Source organism: Phoxinus phoxinus (assembly GCF_949152265.1).
Source record: "Phoxinus phoxinus genome assembly, chromosome: 2".
NCBI lineage: Eukaryota > Metazoa > Chordata > Actinopteri > Cypriniformes > Leuciscidae > Phoxinus > Phoxinus phoxinus.
In genome coordinates, this window is record NC_136877.1 from 42,310,941 (window position 1) to 42,332,450 (window position 21,510).

The 21,510-nt window shown below is 38.3% G+C and overlaps 2 protein-coding genes and 1 long non-coding RNA gene across 3 annotated transcripts in view; 1 reads left to right on the forward strand and 2 right to left on the reverse strand.

Annotated features, from left to right (window-relative positions):
• Positions 1-3,020, reverse strand: part of adamtsl3 (ADAMTS-like 3) — a 153,545-nt gene extending 150,525 nt beyond the window's left edge. The window contains exons 1-2 of the mRNA XM_079638219.1: positions 2,846-3,020; positions 2,184-2,306 (exon numbers count right to left, since the gene is read on the reverse strand). Coding sequence (XP_079494345.1) covers positions 2,184-2,252 — 69 coding nt within the window. The 5' untranslated portion in view covers positions 2,253-2,306; positions 2,846-3,020. The remainder of the gene's footprint in view (positions 1-2,183; positions 2,307-2,845) is intronic.
• A 2,569-nt stretch (positions 3,021-5,589) lies between these two features.
• Positions 5,590-14,371, reverse strand: LOC307012102 (E3 ubiquitin-protein ligase MARCHF3). Its single transcript, XM_079638377.1, has 5 exons — positions 13,956-14,371; positions 12,843-12,979; positions 11,149-11,353; positions 8,692-8,898; positions 5,590-8,138 (listed from the first exon to the last, which is right to left on the reverse strand). The coding sequence occupies exons 2-5, from the start codon at positions 12,935-12,937 to the stop codon at positions 7,980-7,982; spliced, it is 666 nt and encodes a 221-aa protein (XP_079494503.1). The 5' UTR covers positions 12,938-12,979; positions 13,956-14,371; the 3' UTR covers positions 5,590-7,979.
• LOC307012110 lies at positions 6,020-8,295 on the forward strand. Its single transcript, XR_013800562.1, has 3 exons — positions 6,020-6,105; positions 8,060-8,114; positions 8,188-8,295. It is a non-coding gene; the product is annotated as an uncharacterized lncRNA (long non-coding RNA).
• Positions 14,372-21,510: the final 7,139 nt, after the last annotated feature.

The window sequence follows — 21,510 nt, forward strand, 5'->3', positions numbered from 1 at the left end:
GATAAATGCATATCAAATGTCAATTTAGACTCTGTTTAGACCTGTTCCCTCCTAGACGGATGACTCCAATCACCTGCTTCACTCAGAATGCAAATGATCAATTCTGACGTGGTGAAAATGGCGCAAAAGTACGAACTAGGGAATGAATGACACTAGCCAAACGGTGCGTGCATGGAAAAGGTGCTCGATGTGGCCGGCTGTAACTCTATCCCAGAGTGCATTGCTTCACTAATGCCACAACGCTACCTGCTACCTGCTCTCTCCTCCGCCTTCCCACTTACATTTCATTCAGCCACGGCAGTCTCCCACAAAGGAAGGACTAGGGTTTCAGCTGTCGTTATTCATGTACCGGAGCGTTGGACAAAGAGATTCGGCCACTTTAGGTGGCAGGTCTGCGGTGTAAATGGCTGTTATCGAGTGGCACTATTGCGATGGATTAGGCTGGCGTCCACGTTCATGCCAGCTCTTCCATTAACATCCACACCAGCACTCTATTTATAACCTGTTTCTAACACGAAAAAAGAAGGCAAGATTCAACGATTCCCTCCAGACCTGAGATGCAGTCTGTGGCTATAATTTGACTTGAGAGGCTGGAGGAGCTTGTCTCTCGCGGAGACATTTGACTGGAATATTTGAGTTGGTCTGTGAATATAATAGCAAGTTGAACTGGGAAGCAAGTATTCAATGTTCCCTCTCAAACTACAAAATCTATATGGGCATTTTAATGGCTGACGCAGATGTGATATCAAGCAATTCAATTTAAATGACAGATACAGTACTATTTAAAAGTATGGGGTCAGTTAGATTTTTAAAGAAATTAATCATTTTAGCCAGAAAGGATGCTTTAAATTGATCAAAAGTGATAGTATAGACTATTACATTTTTATAATTTAAATAATAAATAAAACGCTGTTCTTCTGAACTTTCTATTCATTAGAGAATACTGAAAAAGTAACACGGTTTCCACAAAATATTAAGCAGCAGAACGGTTTTCAGCATTGATAATAATAAGAAATGTTTCTTGAGCAGCAAATCAGCATATTAGAATGATTTCTGAAGGATCATGTGACACTGAAGACTAGAGCAATGAATCACAGGAAAACATTTGAACAATTAAAATCTGTATTTTAATCTGTAAAATTGAAATTGAAATTAAAATGTACTAATATTTTACAATATTACTGTTTTGTTAAATAAATGTATTTATAGCTGTATTTTATATCAAATAAATGCAGCCTTGGTGCACAAGAGACTTCTTTAAAAACATCTCGCAGACCTCATACTTCAGTACACATTAAAATGTATAAAATTGCTACATTTACTTTTCATAACCATTACTATTCAGAAACTACAGTATATGAAAATGCTGGCAATCTCAAAGTGGTCAAATATGAAATGGATTGGTCACTAAAACTCACTAAACTAACTCTAAATCCGTAAAACTGCTAATAAAACACAAAATGTGAGATATAGACTAAAAATACATACTGTAATACGTTTATCAAATATTTTGGAGGATCATTTTCGCTTTGAAACAATGTGTATTATAAAAGCAAGCACTATAAATAAACATTGTGTCCAATTAATATAAGGTGTGATTTCTATGCATGGGTGCACGATTATAATTATACACTCATTATACAAATACAAATATCAAAAACATATCTGTACACGTTCAAATGTTCATGCACTCTTCCCTATAGCCAGTTCTTTTACAGTAGTTTGTTACAATAAAACACAAAATTCAAACTTTTACTGCAATATCAACCTAATTTTCTGCCGGAGGACAACAAATTACAATTGATCAGATCAGGCTACATTGTAGGTTTCAAAAATGGCCGAACGCCCATTAACCCTTGCGCTTGGATAACGTGATGTCACCATTATGATGTTTAGCCAACGTAAAAACGTGTAATCCATACTATATGTGTCAATAATAGCACATTAAAGAGGTCAAATGAGTTTAAACATCGCAACATCACAGTAATAACCCAGCCTTGCTTGCTGTAATGTCACAGTAGTGTTCGATTATAAAATGAACTAAGAAATATAACTGTAAAGCCAGTGCTGTAGATGATTAAAATACAGCAGCTAATAATAGTGTAGAGAAAATCTGATTGATCGTATTCAGGTGAGCAATAACTAACTTCACCAAAAAAAAACATTTTTGACCTATATCATACCTGACCAGTGGATGACATCAGTGTCAACATGAAGCTGATCTGACATATGGGCAAAACCCAGAACTCCATCTTTAAAATCCTGTTCCAGAGCTGTCTGGTGAATGATGTCAATCAGATATCAGCCTGAAGAGAGACAGAGAGAGATGCGCTTTAAACACAGATCATGTAAGAATGAAGCTTGATTATTTACCTCTGAGGAGACTGTTGAGTCTAGATGGAAAGTGCCAGGCAGGGGTATCCTGATTGACTTAATTACCCTCTCTAGGCTGGTACAAGGTTTTGACAGTGGAAAAAAAACAGCCTCTTTCTCAGGTATTCCCCATGCATAATGCAACAGCAGTAGGAATGCAGTGCAATAGGTTTCTGTGCATCATTTATGTGCAGCAGTGAATGTCTCATGTACCCATATTCACATGACACAGCTTTTATATCATCAGATTAATGCATAGCCTATATGAGATGCTGCAAACAGTGTGAGATGAACGATCTGCCCAAACGCACATATACAGCTTCATTCTGCAGACAAATCAAAGTTGCTTTATAAATAAATGACTCATATTAAAAACATGAAGATAAAAAGCAACAGACAAGCTGATATCATTCTAGAAAAACTCGTCACGCAGAGCTAAGAAAAGACGTGCGTTTATGTGATCAGCTCTTACCTTTGCTGCAAAGTAACTCATAGATTCACATTTTAATCCATGAAACGCGCGCGCCGCACTTGAATGTCGTGTGGCCGTCACGCAGCGGTCAGTCGGGTGTTATAAACGCTGAAAGCTGGTCGAATGACTGTGAGTTTCTTCTATATCCTCAGCGCACGTCTGCGTACTGAACACTGAGTTGACAGAAGTTCGTGTGCTGAGCTTATAGTCCACTAGGCGTCCCATACCGGACGCGACGCGACTAGAACGCTCCCTCCCCCCCCCCCCCCCCCCCCCCCATACCGGGGCATGTTGTCACACTTCATGAGGTGAGGTGTTGCGATGAAACCTGTAATTAAAGTGCCTATTTTTTGCCCCTCAAAAAATGGATAAATAGTCAAATATAATATAATTATAGGCTATATAAATACGTAGTCTATCCAATTATATAAATATACAACATTTAAAACATAAAACTGCCCCAATGAAAATGTGACAACTTGCTCCAATCTGAGATTTATTAGAAATTCCCTTGTTTTGAAAATACGGCAACATATCAATGAAACTTTACCTATAGTTGGAAAAAAAAAATCAGAGAGATATATAAATATAATGTATAATATACACACACAGCCTATATTATGTAAACACAAACACAATACACACACAGACAGTTTACCAATATTTTTTTTTAATATTTTTTTAGTTCAACAGAAGAAATATAATATATATACAGTATAAAATAAATATATTAGTGCTGTCAAATCGATTAATTGCGATTAATCACATCTAACATTGAAGTTTGTATATACACACAGACCGAGATAATATATAATATATAAAATTATGTGGTCACATGACCAATTTCTTCTATGGTTTTCCAAAAACAAGGGGTGGATCTACTTACCCCCTGGCACAAATCACCCCACTCTCCCCTAGGCCTATATGTGCAAACGCATACATTATGTAAACAAACTTTTATGTTAGATGCGATTAATCGCAATAATCGATTTGACAGCACTAATAATAATAATAATATAGACAGTTTACACCAACAATCTTTCAAAATATATTTTTAGTTCAACAGAAGAAAGAAACTCATGCAGGTTTGGAAGAACATGAAGGTGAGTAAATGTTGACAGAATTATTGGGTGAACTATTGCTTTAAGCTACACTTAAAAATATCTGGATGTCCTTGCATTAGATAACAAAATATCAAACCAAAAGGTACAAGATTCTCTAAAAAAATGTTATCCCCAAAACACTAGGTGACCAAAAGGCATTGAGCAAAAAAAACAAAATCTAGTAATAATTGGTTTGAAATTGAATCTTGGTTGGATCAAATGCAATGCCACTTAGACATTTGAAGTGTTCAAATAGCCTACTTTCCCAGCATTATTAAACTATTTGGATCAATTCCAGAGAGCAGCCCAGCACTTCATGTCAGCTTTTATCATTCTATATGCTCCTGCGAGTGATCAAAAGAGCTTGTTGGGGCTCAGCATATCTGTTTATTATGAAGTGTAGAGTAGCGTTTGGCAGCGAGAGGTTTTGATATGCTCCTAGTTGAAGCAGACGGGCAAAGCTTTTCATTCTTTTAAACAGTCTATTAGTGAGTTCTTGTATACGTTCATTATTATTCTACACAGATATAGCAGTGTTCAAGTGTTACATTTAAATATGTGCTGTGGCAAATTGATACAACGGATGTGCATTCTAGATTTTAGATGTTAGAGTTTGAACTGCAAAAGTATGATACATAATATGCAGAGCCATAGAGAGAATGTATGAATGAATCTCTCTCTATGGCTCTGATAATATGCATCCATGTGTTTGCTTTCTGAGCACAGAAGGAATCAGTCATCATCGTTATTAGAGTCAGATTACTTTCAGTGGACTCATGGACTTTTATCTCCACCTGCTGTTGAAGAAAATCATGCAACAGTTTTCATTCTCTCCTTTTTCCTTATTTATTTAGCAATTCTGCTATTCCAAAACTAGTTCGACATTACAGATTTCCTAGCTAAATCATATTGACATCTAGTTAAACCTCTTAACATGATGTTTGAACATGATAAATATCTTTTTGGCATGATGTTTATGTAGGCCTCAGTGGGATACAAAATATGAGACAACTACTGTATGAAAATGCATCTAATAAAAACATTATTTGCAGATTATAGTCTTAGGCTACATTTGATGTGTCCCATCAAGCTGAATAATTTGAGAAATTTGAACCTTACGATGTTCTCCAGCACGATTAATTATACAAAGAGCATTATTCTTGTGCTTCAATGGAGTCACATGATCAATGTCACTATGCTAATTTAGCCTACTTAATTATTGACCCGGAAGTACCGAAGGATCGTAAATATTTCATATTTGTTTTACAGCATAACTTTTCTTTATTCTAGATTATTTAAAAAAACAAAGCTTTCATTTACTGGTTTAATCAGAATTTTGAGAGTGTGGACTCAGACATTTCGATGGTTAGTTTTACACTACCTAATCCTCCACACGGGGGCGTTGTGTCACACTCGCCCAGCTGCACGGTCCCTACTAAAATTATGAATAAAATATATTTGCACTTTAACATTGTATTTGTATATGCAGTATTTGCATACATTTGACTTTAAAGAATCGTTCACACAGACATCTTTGACAGAATTCGGAGGGTGTCCAAAATAGGCTACTGCTGGTTGAGGTAAAGTACAGGAACACAGCAGCATTGCTGGATAGTGGTTTAATAATAATCTAAGTCATAATAATGAGAAAGAAGTTTATTTTTCTTTCATTTTCTCCACAGGGAATTTAAAAATTCTTTATGAAAGAATTCTAAGCCACGAACATTTCACATTTTGATTTGAAGCATGAAGTTTAACTTACCTTCTAGGTTCAAACTAGGTTCACATTTTAAAAAGCATTACAGCCGCTTCAGCCTCAAATTTCTCACCACTTTTCTACACCTGAAACAGTCACAACATCCAGAGGTTTGTGAAATTAGACAACAATAAAGCACACAAAACACAAATATCCACCAGAAATAGAATATCATCCACTGTTACGGGGCGGGGGGGAAATACAGTTTGAACGTTATTTAGGAGTAGGCTAGTGTAAATAATAGTAATTCACAGGTTTCGCCTGATCAGCGCCCTCTGTTGACACTTCTTGGCAATTGCGGTTTTGTGTTCACTGCAATTATCGAAGGTAATGGTTTCCAGAGACATAACGAATGACTCGAGCTCACAGCTGCACCACCTATTTCAAGGAAACAATGGGAGGTATTTAAACATTATTTATTTACTGCAGATGCTTTTGTCATTAACACCAAAGACGCAATTTTTTTTGCATGCTGGCCCGTCGACGAACATTGGCTGTTTCTATTCAGAATATTTTTCTTAAAGTGCCTAAAAAAAAGAAAAGTGTTTCTCTAGACTCTGAGCTGTTACTGTGCACATGATGCAATTATAGGACAATGATTGCAATAGCAGTGATGCACGCTTCTAGCATAGTTAGCATTTTGATTTACTGATACCCATTCGCTACCCCTGTCATGTCCTTTGCTCTGCACATTAACCTAACATTGAAGAATATTCATGGTTTATAAATCATCTTAGAGCATGAAGAACAGTTACTGCTTTTTTCTGACTGCAGACCAATTGACCTCACTGTACGCAGTTATTTGTATTCTGGCAGGATTGAAATGGTTGAAATGGAGCAGCCAGCTAAGTCTCTGAATGATTCAGATCTCAGTGGAAAAAACACCCAAGGATATTTGTACCTGCAGATAGAAAAATGTAAGAGTGAAAAAAAATAAAAATAAGTAAAACTTGTTTTATTTGCTAGTTTCTCACTTTCACATAGGAATTAAGATACATTTTGGCTTGTGGCGACCTGGTGATGAATTATGAATGAATTAGGCTAACACAAAATAAAACTGCATCAGTAAGAATTTTTTTATGTTTTTGAAAGAAGTCTCCAACGCTCACCAGGGCGACATTTATCTGGTAAAAAATACAATAAAATCAGTAATATTGTGTAATTATTAGAATTAAAAAATTGAATGTATTCCAATGATTTATGCAGAATTTTCATCATTACTCCAGTCTTCAGTGTCACATGATCCTTAAAAAATCATTATAAATGCTGATTTGCTGCTAAAAAAAAAAACGTATTATTATTAATGTTGAAAACAGTTGTGCTGTCTCGCATTTTTGTAGAAATGGTGATACATTGAACTTTCATCAAAGAATCCTGAAAATAAAAAGGAAAAGCATTTATTTGAAACAGAAATCTTTTGTAACATTACAGCATATTAAATGTCTTCACTGTCACTTTTGATAAATTGAATGCATCCTCTGAAATAAAAGTATTAATTCAAGAAAAAAATCTAATTGAGCCCAAACCTTTGACCGATAGTCTAAATTTTCTCATGAGATCGGGTTGGATATTCTGATGTGACATTTACAATGCACACAATGTTACAAGATTTTAAAGCAAATTTGTTTTAGTCTTTTCAATTTAGCTCATCAAGTAATAAAAATATGGTTAAATGTTCAATATTTTTCCTGTTTTCAAGGGAGGACGACTTTTCTATATAATTCCAGTGTTTCCATGATAAAGCAAACAGTAATGAAATGATCTGCATATCTGTATGATTGTCTTATTTACTGTACGTTCACCTAGATATATATATTCTTCTGAATAATTATGAAACAATCTTGTAAAGTATAACCTGCAGGTATAAATAGCTCAATCGTTATCAGCTCAACACCATTGTTCTCTGGAATAATTATGAAGGCATGTTCTTTTCCAATGTTTTGATGACATTTCATGACTGAAAAGTTTCTTCTTCAGAGTTTTCCATTATTTAAAAACTCAAGTGAAAACAAGTTAAACACCACTTCAAATCTGAATGTCTCTCCAGATCAGGACTTTGCTCCAAATTAAGGACGCCACTCAATATCAGGGCATCACTCCAAATCGCTCTCAAAATGGTGTCACTTCAAATTAGGGCATCGCTTCAAGTGTGTGAGTCCCAAATCAGAATGTCTCTCCGAATCTGAGTGTGACTCTAAATCGGGGCTTCACACAAAATCAAGACATCATGAAATCAGGGTGTCTGGCTTTTTTATTCCTGATGCTGCCGCCGGCATTACACCATGGTCTCCTTTTTATTGTTTTTGCACAAGAAGTGCATCGTTAGATGTTTTTGTTTCTGCTGTGTCTTCACAGGGCGGGGAATCTGCAGCCGGACGCTGGGATTCGTCTCATTCCACGTCCTGACAAGGTGAATGTGGTAACGGAGGGATACCTGCAGTAAAAAAGGAAGATTATTTGACTTTTGTATTACTCTTTTGCAGATTTGTTCACCAAAGTCCAGATTCTATCGTGCCTTCCTATCATGCGAGAAGGTGTGAACGGTAAAATTTTGTGAGAGAATGCAAAGTTTCTCGAGGGACGCAAAGTGTTACAAGCAAATGCAAAAGTTTTGAAATTAGTTTTCTCCTTCCTTCCATCAAATTTTTTTTTCGTTTACCACCACCATGTCGTCCCTTTAGGGGCTCCATACACAGCAAATAAACAAAAAATCTAGGTGTGTTTACGCCATGTTGAAATAACTGTAATTACGAGATTCCGACGTGTAAAGACAAAGTCCTCGTAGAACTGGTAATTAAAGATTATAAACTCCCACTTGACCTCTGCAGGTTCTTTTTGCCGTTGATTGCCGTAGAAGTGCAAAATTCCGAGGACATAAAAAGCTCCAAGCAGAACACAGCGGGTTGTCGTCTGGTAATTACGACATGGCGTGAATGCAGCATCTGTGCGCTTTCATTTAGCTAGACTGAAAACAAAAGTAAACTTACAACAGTCCAGAAGAGGTAAATAGTGAAGAGCGTCAGTGTGAGAACTATGAGTCCGAGGGCCTCCATGCTGTTGCTGTAGTACAGATCCATGGCTCCCTGCACACACAGCCATCCCGACAGACTGGCTAATGGTGTGATGAGCAGGAAACAGATCGCGTCCCCACACAGCGTCCGCCTCTGGTGCTGCATGGACGGTGTAGTGAACCACTGGAGCCATGAAAAAAAACAGATGATTAGAAGGGTATTGCAGGTACAGCAATTCGAGCAGGTAATGTTACTTATTTAAATAAATAAATAAGGATAGATAGATAGATAGATAGATAGATAGATAGATAGATAGATAGATAGATAGATAGATAGATAGATAGATAGATAGATAGACAGAGATGTAACTATAGACAGACAGATAGATAGATAGATAGATAGATAGATAGATAGATAGATAGATAGATAGATAGATAGATAGATAGATATAGATAGATAGAACTAGACAGATAGATAGATAGAACTATAGACAGATAGAACTATAGACAGATAGATAGATAGATAGAACTATAGATAGATAGATAGATAGAACTATAGACAGATATATAGATAGAACTATAGACAGATAGATAGATAGATAGATAGATAGATAGATAGATAGATAGATAGATAGATAGATAGATAGATAGATAGATAGATCATTATTATTCATAAATATTATGGTTTTATTGTTGTAGTCTAATGATCATGCAGTTATAATCTGTAATTGTTTCTGTCATAATATTGCTTGTTCTCTAACTTTAGTGCAAGGCACAGCATTGATAGGGCATGTGAGGTTTGTTGTGATGCACATGGACACTAGTATCATCTTCCTGTCCTCCAGCCCAAACATGAGATAAGGACATTAATAAAGCGGCATGTCCCCGTCCAGCCTCTGCAGCGACAGGGATACGTTCCTCATCTAATCTCATTTTCCTGCTAAGTGGATTAGTGTTTAAAAGATGTCGAGGTAAAGCAGACCTGCCAATATCTGCTGTGTGTGTGCCTTAAAGTGAAGCAGAGACACGACTCAGGACTCAAGAGTGACTGACTCCATGAGAATGAAGGCTGATGATAATGTTGCTTAAAACACATTCCTTGCGACTATTGCAGAGTGTATGCTATCATATGTCCATTTGCAGTTTTAGATCTCTCTATGCCTCTAAATAAACTCTATAAAGTCATTTGTGAGGGCAGATTGACAGACTCGCCGCAGTGAATCATGTATCAGCTGAGGTCGGACAATATCTGCGTTTCCATAGCAACGTTAGCCAACAACACAATTAGAAGAAATAGAGGAGTAAATAGTCGGTGCAGTATCCAAGATGCAGTATCACCACCTGCTAAACGTACAAAATTATACCAAATGGAACTACTTTAAAATAATTTTGCATTAAAAATCACAAGGGACTATACATGTATGTGTATATATATATATATATATATATGGACTGCGTTTATATGGACAAATATAAATATATGGACAAACGTCATTAACGGTACAACCCTCCGTAGGCTAGACCTTCATGGCCTTCGAAAGCGTGGCCTTTGAAGTCCACATCCTCTGAATTGGGACAGCTAATTGTCTTGTCATATGTCCCCCTATCATGTAATTAAGCCCTTGTGTCTGTCTGTCTAGTTGTCTTGTATGTATTGCAGTTTCCATGTTCCACAAATCAGGTTATCAGTCAAGTCAAGTTCTTAGCTCATGTTTAGGCTTTTGTTTCATGTAAAGCTCATGTTTATAGTTCATTTTTCAAGTTTTAGAATAATCAACCTGGGTCCTCTACACTATCATCTTCGTCTGCTTTAATGTAATTTACAGTACACACAGTCAATTAGGTTTAGGCCCGGTTTCACACACAGGGCTTAGATTAAACCAGGATTAGACCTTTGTTCAATTAGGACATTTAAGTACCTTTTATGAAAGTGCCTTCGAAGGTTAGTTTACTAAAATCAAAAATATGTTTTAAAAGTCCACCTGTGTATGGTGATAATCAAGTTTGTAACGTTGTTTATTTGTCTGTGATGTTTTTATGTTTTTAAAATGCTTTAAGACAAACCACGTGCAAATTCATAAGTCACCAAAGACAGTCTCAACAACACGGTTTTAAACCGCTGGTGTTTCTGACGTCACAAACTACCTTGTAACCAATCACGTCAACGTGTGATCATCAACGAGTGGATCTCTGAGCTGGTGTGAGTGGAGGCGGGGCTAATTTGCATATCCATAGAACCACGTATATTAATTGAGGCAAGGGTGAAAAAACTTTAAATATGTAATTTTGGTTATCAAAGATGAGTTTTAAGGGATACAATGTTTGACTACAGGGGGACTTTAAAGTGTATAAGCCATTAAGTGTCTGGACTCATTACAAATCCTCTAAAGCAAATAGAGGACTAGAGAGAATACTGCGGAGTATTTTCCTGTACCTCTGTGAGTGGTTTAGGAAGTCTCTCCAGGGAGAACTGAAAGTGGCAGAGCTCACAGTGGCTGGTGCTGGAGGCCGTGAGCCAGTGCTCCAGACAAACACGGTGCACCATCGCCAGAGACCCGGCACACTCACAGGGTGACAACAGATCGCCCGCACTGCTGCCTTCATGACAGATACGACAGAACGGCTCCTCGCCGTTCAGACTGAAAAGAGAGACCAGGATATCCATCAGAAAACATTGACTGAAGATTACACAGGGATCCAGGCTACTAAAATTTTATATTTATGAGCCAGATAAGTTTGCCAAATCACATGATGTAGATGGTTGTTGAAATGTGTTAAAAATAATGTTAACACTATTTGTTTGGTATGGAAGCCTGTTTGCACCATAGTTATAAATAAATAACTAAAGATGTTAATTGTGGATAGAGTCAAAAAAGAATATATATATATATTTCAACTGTGAGATATTGGCTACAATATCGTAATTTTGGGGTCAGTATGAACATGAATGTGCATGAAACTTTCATTTCTTTCTTTTTGTAAACATTTAAATTATATACATACATAGGCCTACACATGCACACACACACACTATCTTCAAAAGGTTGGGGTGATTACCATTTTTTCATGTTTTTGAAAGAAGTATTTTTAAGTTGGCCAAATCAATTAATTTAGATGGATGTTGAAAGGATTATAAGCAAGTATTTTGATAACTGAACAGCTTCGGAGTCATTGGAATTTCGGGTTGAATGGTGGTCGTCTTGCACCCCCCTATTGCCTGTGAGCGGAAAAAACACCCTTGCAACTTTGGGCCGGCACGTCAGAAAGTATCGCGTGATATCAGGACTCGCGATGTAACGAATTGCTTTATGGCAAAAAAAAAATCTGCTAAAATGATGTCATTATTGCGCTCCCTCACTCTGTTCGAACCCGAATGAAGAAGACGTTGTAAAGAATGTCCCGTCTGCTTTGATGTCGTTGATCTACTAGCCTCTGGTATCTGAGAGTCGCCAACGAGTTTTTCTGCAGTGTTGTCAAATATCTATTCCGAAGCTGTAGGGGAGCTCTATAGAGAATCCTGCGAGCAAAAGCGAGAATACAGCGAAGAAATTCCCAAAACTGCATAGCCCTGCTTTAAGTTACCATTATTTTTAAATCATTTCATCATTATTTATTATTGTACTTTATTTTGGAATGGAAGCATGTTTGTATCTTAGTAAAAAAAAAAAAAAAGTTAATTGAGATAAAGTTAAAAAATAATAGATATATGCATATAATGAGATATAAAGTTTCAACTGTGAGATATACAATATTATAAGTTAAAGGAATTAATGCTTTTTAACTTTCTATTAATCAAAGAATCCTGAAAAAATGTATCACGTTTCCACACACACACACACACAAACGACAAAAACGGATCTGAAGGATCATGTGACACTGAAGATGGAGAAATGGCTGCTGAAAACAGCTTTGATGCCACAGAAATCAATTTTAAAACATTAAAATATAATACAGGAATTTACAATTTAAATAATTAAATAATCAAAATGTTACTGTATTTTTTTTTTTAATCAAATAAATGCAGCCTTGGTGAGAGACTTTCTGACATCAGATGAATATGAACTCATGACTGCACATATTTACGTCACCAGTGCCTAATGGGTATTCGGATAAATGGCTCAGACCCACCAGATGCCCACATGTGCGGGGATCACAGAGGAGGTCTCCGTATCTAGAGAATCCAGAGCAGCCTTGAGCCCAGCTGAAGACTCCTCACAGAGCATGACTGCTGCACACGAGGCCGTTCATACCTGAGCAACCGCAAGCTGAGAGAGACGGAGACATGAGTCAATGAGGAGACACTGACAGAACAATACAGACAGGAACCTGAAGTTTGTTTGCGTTTGTCTCTTGTGTAAGGAACAGACTGAAATAGCTGCTTATTTACTCTTGAAATAAGATTCAACGAGCTTGGATTAAACCGTCACGCAAATTTAAATGAAGAACTACTTTTAATTTGAACACGAATGTGCATGAGATATGTTACTTAGTTTTTTAAATATATATTTAAATTATACATACATATACACACATACATATGTACTGTAGGCTATATATACACACACACCTATATATATATATATGTGTGTGTGTGTGTGTGTGTGTGTGTGTGTGTGTGTGTGTGTGTGTGTGTGTGTGTGTGTGTGTGTGTGTGTGTGTGTTTTCCCCTTCTTTAAACTATTGCAAATGATGATGATCACTTGCATATGCATATTTGCAACAATTACATATACATTTTGGGCTATCAATCACATTCAATGCATGTTTCATTGAACATCTTTTTTTTAGATAATTACTAAAGCTCAGTCACATGAATCATCGGATCACATATGAATCATCATAATGATGAGTTTTTCTGTATAAAAAAAAAGGTACAAAAACTGTCGGGGCAGTACCCTTAAAATCATTAGTTTTATGAAGATTGTCCAAAAGCTGTTTCTGAAGGACACACATCCTGCCTCTGTAGATGCTTACGTCAGAGAGCAAACATTAAAAGTTGAAGTTTTGATTGCATGATGGAGCATTCCTTTTTTTGCAAACCATTGCATTTCTCTGCTGCATCCTTGTGATGCACAAGTCAATGGATATACAACGTTCTCTGAGGCAACATCAACTCTACTGTATAGCTATAGGCACACAAGGGCACATATAACATTTGACCAAATGGACATCTAAAACAACTTCAAAAACACCATTCAATGACTTTTGCAAATGAAAGCTAAATAGGAATTGGGAACTTACCATCAGACAGACGCTGTTCTTCATCCAAACTCCCCATAACACAAGCAGAATCAGCCTCTGAAAAAGGTTTAAAGATAGGTAGACTTTCTCCCTCTCTCTCACCCTCTCTCTCTCTCTCTCTACGGTCAGATTAGCATGAGCCCAAGGTCGTTGGTGAGAATAGCTGAGGATTAGCTGGAAGGCCAGGAAAGCACAGGCACAGACCGACAAAGGGAAATCCTTCTCACATCACCGTTGGTTACACTCCGGGCAGCTCCTCATTCAAGATTCCTTAATCCAGTTAGTTGTCACCAATGGCTTTTCATTTTCCTGACATTATGCTAATCGAACGGGGTCCTTAGCTTTGACTGTAAACCGTTGCAGACATAACAACAACAAACGGCGAAAGTGTTGGCAGCGTCTAAACCTCATGGACCAGGTCTAATTTTAGCCCGCTGATCTAGAAGAGCGGCCTGATCTCTTGCTAAATACTTTTTTATCTTGTTCGCTGACTGACGTCTAAAATGGTCCAGCGTTGTGAGCATTTATTGTTTTTGAGAGATTTTCCTTTGTCCAGCCATGTTTACACTACTGTAAAACACGTACCCAACAATAATTCAAAGTAATCCAACTACGTTTGAGTAGCAGATGCATTTTTGCCAAAGCATTGTTATGTTGCTAACTTACAGCTCTAGTGGAACATCAGTTTTGGTATCTTCATTTTAAATACATATTTTACTCTTGAAGGGATAGTTCACCCAAAAATTAAACGTCTGTCATTTTTTATTCACCCCAAAGTTGTTCCAAACCTGTATGAATTTATTTCTTCTGCTGAACACAAAAGAAGATATTTTGAAGAATGTCGGTAACCAGAGCTAGTTTCCGTGTCCAGGGATCGGGTTGTCGAGGCCCCCGCCTTCGACTGCCGCCCGATCCTCTAAGCACCGGCCCCTTACGGCCCCTCCTGCAGGTGGTGAGCCCACGGGAAGGCGGCCCCAAGGTGCTCCTTCGGGCTGAGCCCGGCCGGACCCCGTGGGGGGAGGCCCGGCCACCAGGCGCTCGCATACGAGCCCCAACCCCGGGGCTGGCTCCAGGGTGGGGCCCCCGGCTGCGCCACACCGGGCGACGTCATGGTCCTCGATTTGTTTTTCTTCATAAGGGGTTTTTAGAACCTCGGATTCAGGAGGAACAGTGCGGTTTTCGTCCGGGCCGTGGAACACTGGACCAGCTCTATACCCTCTACAGGGTGCTGGAGGGTTCATGGGAGTTTGCCCAACCAATCCACATGTGCTTTGTGGATTTGGAGAAGGCATTCGACTGTGTCCCTCGTGGCGGCCTGTGGAGGGTGCTCCGGGAGTATGGGGTCCGGGGTCCTTTGCTAAGGGCTGTCCGGTCCCTGTACGATCGAAGCAGGAGCTTGGTTCGCATTGCCGGCAGTAAGTCAGACTTCTTCCCGGTGCATGTTGGACTCCGGCAGGGCTGCCCTTTGTCGCCGGTTCTGTTCATAATTTTTATGGACAGAATTTCTAGGCGCAGCCAGGGGCTGGAGGGTGTCTGGTTTGGGAACAACACGATTTTGTCTCTGCTCTTTGCAGATGATGTTGTCGTGTTGGCCCCATCAGACCAGGACCTTCAGCATGCACTGGGACGGTTTGCAGCCGAGTGTGAAGCGGCTGGGATGAGAATCAGCACCTCCAAATCCGAGGCCATGGTCCTCAGTCGGAAAAAGGTGGCTTGCCTACTTCAGGTTGGTGGAGAGTTCCTGCCTCAAGTGGATGAGTTCAAGTATCTTGGGGTCTTGTTTAAGAGTGAGGGAAGGATGGAACGGGAGATTGACAGACGGATCGGTGCAGCTTCCGCAGTAATGCGGTCGATGTACCGGTCTGTCGTGGTGAAGAAAGAGCTGAGCCGCAAGGCGAAGCTCTCGATTTACCGGTCAATCTACGTTCCTACTCTCACCTATGGTCATGAGCTTTGGGTCATGACCGAAAGGACAAGATCCCGGATACAGGCGGCCGAAATGAGCTTTCTCCACAGGGTGGCTGGGCGATCCCTTAGAGATAGGGTGAGGAGCTCGGTCACTCGGGAGGAGCTCAGAGTAAAGCCGCTGCTCCTCCACATCGAGAGGGGTCAGCTGAGGTGGCTCGGGCATCTGTTCCGGATGCCTCCTGGACGCCTTCCCGGGAAGGTGTTCCGGGCATGTCCCACCGGGAGGAGACCCCGGGGAAGACCTAGGACATGCTGGAGAGACTATGTCTCTCGGCTGGCCTGGGAACGCCTCGGTGTCCCCCCGGAAGAGCTAGAGGAAGTGGCTAGGGAAAGGGAAGTCTGGGCATCTCTGCTTAGACTGCTGCCCTGCGACCCGGCCCCGGATAAGCGGAAGAAGATGGATGGATGGATGGTAACCAGACAGTTGATGGACCCCATTGACTTTGGTGAGGTCAGTCAACAGTTTTCTCAAGGTCATGTTGTCTGATGAGACAACAATAGAGCTTTTTGGTCTAAACTCCACTCGCCGTGTATGGAGGAAGAAGAAGGATAAGTACCCCAAGAACACCATCCCAACCATGAAGCATGGAGGTGGAAACATCATTCTCGACTGCACCGTATTGAGGGGAGGAAGGATGGGACCACGTATCGCGAGATCTTGGCCAACAACCTCCTTCCCTCAGTAAGAGCATTGAAGATGGGTCGTGGCTGGGTCTTCCAGCATGACAACGACCCGAAACACACAGCCAGGGCAACTAAGGAGTGGCTCCGTAAGAAGCATCTCAAGGTCCTGGAGTGGCCTAGCCAGTCTCCAGACCTGAACCCAATAGAAAATCTTTGGAGGGAGCTGAAAGTCCGTATTGCCCAGCGACAGCCCCGAAACCTGAAGGATCTGGAGAAGGTCTGTATGGAGGAGTGGGCCAAAATCCCCAGTGTGTGCAAACCTGCTCAAGAACTACAGGAAACTTATGATCTCTGTAATTGCAAACAAAGGTTTCTGAACCAAATATTAAGTTCTGCTTTTCTGATGTATCAAATACTTATTTCATGCAATAAAATGCAAATTAATTACTTAAAAATCATACAATGTGATTTTCTGGATTTTTGATTTCTGATTCTGTCACTCACAGTTGAAGAGTACCTATGATAAAAAAATACAGACTTCTACATGCTTTGTAAGTGGGAAAACCTGCAAAATCGGCAGTGTATCAAATACTTGTTCTCCCCACTGCATGCATGCATAATATATATATATATATATATATATATATATATATATATATATATATATGTATATATATGTATATATATTCTATTCTGTATTTTCATGGAATTGTCAGTTAAAAAATATTTTTTTAAATTCTAAAAAGTTAATTTGCAACCCTAATTACATACATAATATACACACTGTATCTAGATATTGGCATTAAAATGTTATTAAGTAATAAGCCACTTGAGGCCGTGTGTTAGAGAATTTAACGCAGTGTTAGGCATGACATTAAGCCTAAAACACCTCTTACCTGTTATATATAACTATACAACAAACATTCTGGACTGTTTGTCCAGGCCTGTTTAATTGTCGTTCAAACCTCTGAGCATTGCCCCTGTCTGGAGGTCCGATTATTTGACTATAAATGTCTCTTAAAGCCAGTCGACGCAGACACAACAGAAGCACGAAGGACAAAAAAGCAGATCTTTGAACACGTGAGAAACTCAGCTGCGACTATCACGAGAGATTAGGCAGTAAAGGGTTGATTTATTCATAATATCTTTCTTTATACCGCAGGTCTAGCTTAGATGAAAGTGCAGAAAGGGAAACACTGACAAGTAGTCATATGAGAGACTTTCACTCTCATTGAGTCTCGCCCCATAAATCTGCCTCTTTCTTTCCTCCCTCTGTCTGCTCGCTTTTCTTTCTGTCCTGTTGGCACTAATCCTGTCTGCTATTCATGGCCAAGCTGCTCTCTAGAAAGGCCGGCGGGGACGGACATCAATGTGGATTTCTTCATGAACCACGTGAAGGGGTGAATAATTCCTTTGACACCTCTTAGACGCTTGCAGGAGAGACCCAGACACCAGGGATTACCACAGGAATAAAACAAGCTTTGGTGAAAGAGAACTTCCTCTTTAATGTTGTGGGATTCAGTGAGGTGTGACTGGCTGAGGCGCTATTGTAGGCCTAAATTCTGGCTACTTCTAATTTGATAATGAGAGATAAAACAAGTAACAACAAGGAAAGGATCGGCTTTGAACTCACACCATCTGCGTAAACACCCAATGTGCTGCTCCAACATGACAAATGCAATTTAAAAGTCTTCTCTGTGCAAAATTGAATGTTTCTTTTTAACAGAAATTACAAGAAGTAAATGGTTCAAATTTGTCATTTCTTAAAGTCAACGTGAAACACTTTCACAACCTATTTTACTTCCACAATGTGATTAATATTGAGTGTAACAGGACATCTATTGAGAAAAATCAGACGGGACAAAATTTTATCCAAGAAATGCATGTGTCAAAGAGGGATAAAATAAGTAGCCTACACCATTTTTTTAAAATATGTATATATACTTTCAAATGTAAGACTTGCTTTTAGTATATTTTGTCTTAGCCTACTGCACTTTTAACTAAAGAAATGTGTATTAAGACAAAATGTACTAAAAACATGTTCTCTGAAAGTCTAAATAACGTGTTGCTTCTCTAATATTAGTCTTAATCTGCCAAGACAGTTTAAATATTCATTAAAATGTCTCGGAAAAAGTGATCATGCAAGCGACAAGTAAGATTTTTTTGGGCAGAACTTTTTTCTTAACATCCTCAAAATAAGATTTTTTTTAAATTGTATATTATTAAAACTTGCTGCAAGCTACTCAATGTAAAAATAAAACTCAGAGAATGTATCTAGTACATTATCAGTATGAACCTCACTACAGTAAATCTATCAAGTCATTTCTTTTCAGCCATATTTAATCTAACTGCACGCGACCAGCAAATATTGTTATATAATGTTAATTGAATATGAAAGGTGTTGGTTACACATGTGCTTGTGGGATAAAGGTTCAGACACTGTTGACAGCAGCTCATCAAAGGAACTCTCGGAGCGCAGCCTTCCTGGAAACACAACATAGTATTCACAAACGCACACACTCCTATACTGACCTGAGACCTGCATCCATGTCTGATTGCCATGGGCAACATCACAGCAAAAGTTACTGATAAAGCCATTAGTCATGGAGAGTACTTCAACATCACTGGCCATATGAGTCAAATGTATACTTCATGTGTTCAGAGGAGAACAAGGGCACATACAAGGGCCTAAACGATATTATCCTCAAAATATACATTTAAAACAAAACTAATAGATATCACCAGATTGAAAAAGAAAAAAAAAGTGTTTCTAAAAAGTTGTTTAGCCCTCTGGTATTGTTCATTTGGGAGTAACACTTGTGGTGTTGAATGTGACCGAACATCTGAAATGTATAACTTTTTATTATTTTCAGTCAAATCAATTTAATATATATGTTCAATAATTCTTTTTATTTTGAGAGAATTTCATTAATTAATATGTATGCAATAATTATGATAATTTTCCGCCCATTGAAAAATCCAATTTTTGAAGGCAGATTAGTGCCATCTGGTGGGAGTAAGTAAAGAAAACTTGTGTAATGCTGTGGTGTAACCACTAGATTCCTATATAGCTCTATATCACAAAGTCACCAAGTTTCGTACCATTCCAATAATAATAATAAAAAAACGTTAGGCACTATCTAATGAAATCGATTTTATAATTTTGTGTTTGAACTTACATTCTTGCGGTAGCTCTGTTTTTTCTTTGGCATCGCTGTCGAAGAGTAATTCCTGGTGAAGTGGATTTACTTAATGTTGAGTTAACAAAAGTTATCATGAGCATTATTTGAAGCAGATGTCCTAACAGAAGTAGACCTAGAGGATTTTAAAATGGGTGGTTCATTCATAAACCAGTTGGATCTCTAACCTTCATGCTGTGGAAAAACAAACCGAAAGACACAACACAACACAACAAATGCAGCGCTAAAAAAGGGGCGGGACTAAATAAGGTCTACACTTGTGTCATGTGACATGCTCTGTTCTAAAACCTGACTACATAAACATCATTTTAAGATATTGTAGGTGCTTCCAATTTGATCCATTCCACTCTGAGAAGACAACCCCATAATGCATTGCGATGGGCTGAAAAGACTTTAGATGGCAAACAATTTTTTTTTTTTTAAATGAAAAATGATTAAATTCAAACTTAGACCATTTTCAGTAGTGTGCGTAGATAGATGTTAACAAGCCAACTCCAAGCTCTGTTGAAATCAATTTTGAGTCGAGTCTCCAGCACTTTGCTCTAGGAATGCTATATGACGCATGGAGTTCCTGGCAATCTAGCGTACCAAATCATTCAAAATACTACCTAGTGAGCTGCCTTACAGTCTACATAGTTGGCTTTTAAGTTGTTTGGAAACAGAGCCCCTGGTTACTGCTTTTTCTTTAGCGTCCACTCGTGTCAGACCTTTTAAGGGCTCATATAATCAAAGTGGGCCAGTTAGCAGATAGCATGAAGATAACTGCTATCATCTGTCTATTTTAGTTTAAGATTCAAAATAGCTGCTATCACTTTTGTAAACAACCAGTATCATCAGTATTGGAAACATTTGACTTCTGCTATCCTATACTGGTAAAAGGCATTTACTATCATACACTACCATTCAAAGGTTTTGGAGCAGTAAGATTGACAGTAAGACAGTAATTTGGCAAGGATGCATTAATCGGATCAAAAATGACAGTAAAGAGGACATTTATAATGTTGAACCGTTTAAATGTTTCTTGAGCAGCAAATCAGCATATTATAATGATTTCTGAAGGATCATGTGACACTGAGGACTGGGCCAAGGATGCTGAAAATCCAGCTTTACCATCACAGGAAAAATTGTATATATATATATTTTTTAAAAATCATAATAGAAAACAAATATATATATATATATATATATATATATATATATATATATATATATATATATATATATATATATATATATATATATATATATATATATATATACACACAGTATATATATATATATATACACACAGTATATATATATATATATTGTATACCAAATACTATATGTCAATATTCCAACGCTTTAACAATTTTTTTATCAAGCAAAAGCAGCATTGGTAACAATAAGAGACTTTTTCAAAAACATAAATAATTTGAACTCAATTCAAACCGAATACAAAGTTACAAACATGACTGATAAAATCATGCACTAGGGCTAGGCAACTATCACATTTTAATTGATCCATTTAACAGACACTTATCCAAAGCAGCTTACAACTGAGGAACATAAGCAATTTGTAATAAGAGCCAACAATATTCATAGCGCACAATGCCAAGTTTAAAGTATATAGATTAGCACACATGCACGTATCCGCTATCTGTGGCGTATTTTTAAAAGTGGCCTTCAGAAGGAACCCATCCTATCACGTACGGCGGCAATCTGAAAAGAACGTAATCTGCCGGCGCTATCAAGAGTAGGAAGAGTGCCGTCTCTCCTGCGGT